Source organism: Benincasa hispida, chromosome 4 (genome assembly GCF_027475165.1).
Source record: "Benincasa hispida cultivar pf3 chromosome 4, pf3_genome.v1.1, whole genome shotgun sequence".
Classification (NCBI taxonomy): domain Eukaryota; kingdom Viridiplantae; phylum Streptophyta; class Magnoliopsida; order Cucurbitales; family Cucurbitaceae; genus Benincasa; species Benincasa hispida.
Window position 1 is genome coordinate 19,446,715 of NC_143481.1, and position 2,110 is coordinate 19,448,824.

At 34.1% G+C, this 2,110-nt stretch overlaps 1 protein-coding gene across 1 annotated transcript; it reads left to right on the top strand.

The window, feature by feature from the left end:
* The first annotated feature begins 619 nt into the window (after positions 1-619).
* On the top strand, positions 620-1,894 carry LOC120075296 (RING-H2 finger protein ATL54-like). Its single transcript, XM_039028534.2, has one exon. The coding sequence runs from the start codon at positions 788-790 to the stop codon at positions 1,661-1,663; it is 876 nt and encodes a 291-aa protein (XP_038884462.1). The 5' UTR covers positions 620-787; the 3' UTR covers positions 1,664-1,894.
* Positions 1,895-2,110: the final 216 nt, after the last annotated feature.

The following is a 2,110-nucleotide window of genomic DNA, read 5'->3' on the forward strand; positions in this document are numbered from 1 at the left end:
TTTTTTTTGAGTGTGCACTTAATCATGTCAAGTCCGTAATTGACTCACATTCATCTTCATATATAACAAACTTGTAATGAGTGAACTCGATCATCATTTTTTTCTAGCCAAGCTAAATTAACTTTAAGTTATCAATTAGTGAGTGTTAATTTTAAGATTTATTACCTTTTTATATAAATAAAACATTAGAGAAAAGAGAGATTTAACTTTAAAATTTATTAAAAAAACATAGGACTCAATTTAAACATTTGAAAGCAAAGAGACAAATGTATAATAACTTTCAAATTATGTTGAAAACAAAATGTGATTTACGAGATAAAAGATTTAGAATTATGGATAGGACCACAACAAAATTTTAAAAAAATAATACAAATCAAATTAAACTAAATTTAACATTTTTAAACTATTGAAATCTTATTTGATGACCCTTTATTTTCTAAAATTATATTTATTTCACACCATTTTTTAACGTAAATTTTCTTTAATCCTTAAAAACATATTTGAATTACATTTTTTTTCTTACTTTTAAAATTTTGAATTAGTTTTTTTAAAATATGTTTTAAAATTAAGTAATAAGAGAAAATAAAAAATGATATTGAAATTTAACCTAATTGTTAAGGTGTGGAGCAAAGTCATTTTTATTTGTTTGTTTATTGTATTTCTTCAGACAAAAGAAATTGAGAGTGGAGCACGCTCATCTCCCTCTTTCTTCTTCCTTTTCCCATTTTTCACTCTGTTTCTCTCTCTCTGTCTCAGCATTCTGAGCTCTTCCAGAGCTCCCTCTGCCATGGCGGTTACAATTAGCAGAAAACTTTTCCCTGTTGCTACTGGAACTACCCAACCAACCACCAATTGTTCCGGCTGCCCTTACGACTGCCCTTTCGACTGCTACGGTATTCCAGATTTCTATTACTCGCAACCGCCGCCACCACCTCCTCTCGCCGATCACCAAAAACAGCTTCCAACTTTAATCATCATCCTGCTTCTGTTCGTTGGATTTTTCATCGCTTTTAGTTTCTACATCATCGTCGTAAAATGCCGATCTTGGCAAAGTGGCTCCGGCAACGAAGGGACAGAGGCGCTGCAATCGGACGGGGGGGAGGGAGAGTTTATGAACGAGAATCAAGTCGATCATCCAATTTGGTTCATCACCACCGCTGGACTTCAGCAATCAGTCATCAATTCGATTACGGTTTGCAAGTACAAGAAGAGCGAAGGTTTAATTGAAGGAACAGAGTGCTCTGTTTGTTTGAGTGAATTTCAAGAAGACGAAATGCTTCGGCTATTACCCAAATGCAGCCACGCCTTTCATATTGGGTGTGTTGATACTTGGCTAAGAACTCACACCACTTGCCCACTCTGTCGAGCCCATATTCTGACTGATTTCACGGCTTCCAACTCTGTGAGGCCACCAAACTTAGGTCCTGTGAATCAAAACGAAGCTAATTTGGGTGTAAATGAAGAAACCCAGATGGAGAATGAGGAAATTAATGGCGAAGTTTTAGTGGAAAATGAAGGGGTTGTTTCTCGTGGGAACTTTGAAAACAGAGGAGATGTTGTTGATGAACAGAGAGAAGTCGGTATTGTTCAGACTGATGATTCTAAAGTTGAAGGAAATGAAAGTACGAGGAACAATCAAATGGATTCTTCTTCAGCAACATGACATGAAAAAAAAGGAGATCAGATTGGTTTAATTCTTAGTATTGAAGAGGGTGAGCCTTGTATCAAAATTCTCTGCTCAATAGAGGGAAATTAATTGATAGCTTTTAATAGAAAGAGAGGGAGTGGCTATGATTTGATGGATTGCTTAAATAATCTATAAGTAATCTTTTGAACCCAGTTTTTGTCTGTGATTTGAAAATATAAGGAAATTGATAAAGGCGTTTGTTATTCATTGAATGGCTTTTTGTGGCCTCTGTTTTCTCTGATGATAATGGTTTCATGTTTGTTCTACATTGCCTTTCTGGGTATTATATTAAACTCTTTTATCTAAATAGAACAAAACAGAGCAAGGGGAGTTTCTTGTTTAACTTGCTAAATTGTCATACTTTTTTAAAATGGATCTTTTTAAATATAAAAAAATCTTTAATAGTATTTACATCTTATAATA

Coding starts and splice junctions, on each gene's coding strand:
- LOC120075296 (XM_039028534.2), top strand. CDS start 788: ATGGCGGTTACAATTAGCAGAAAACTTTTCCCTGTTGCTACTGGAACT.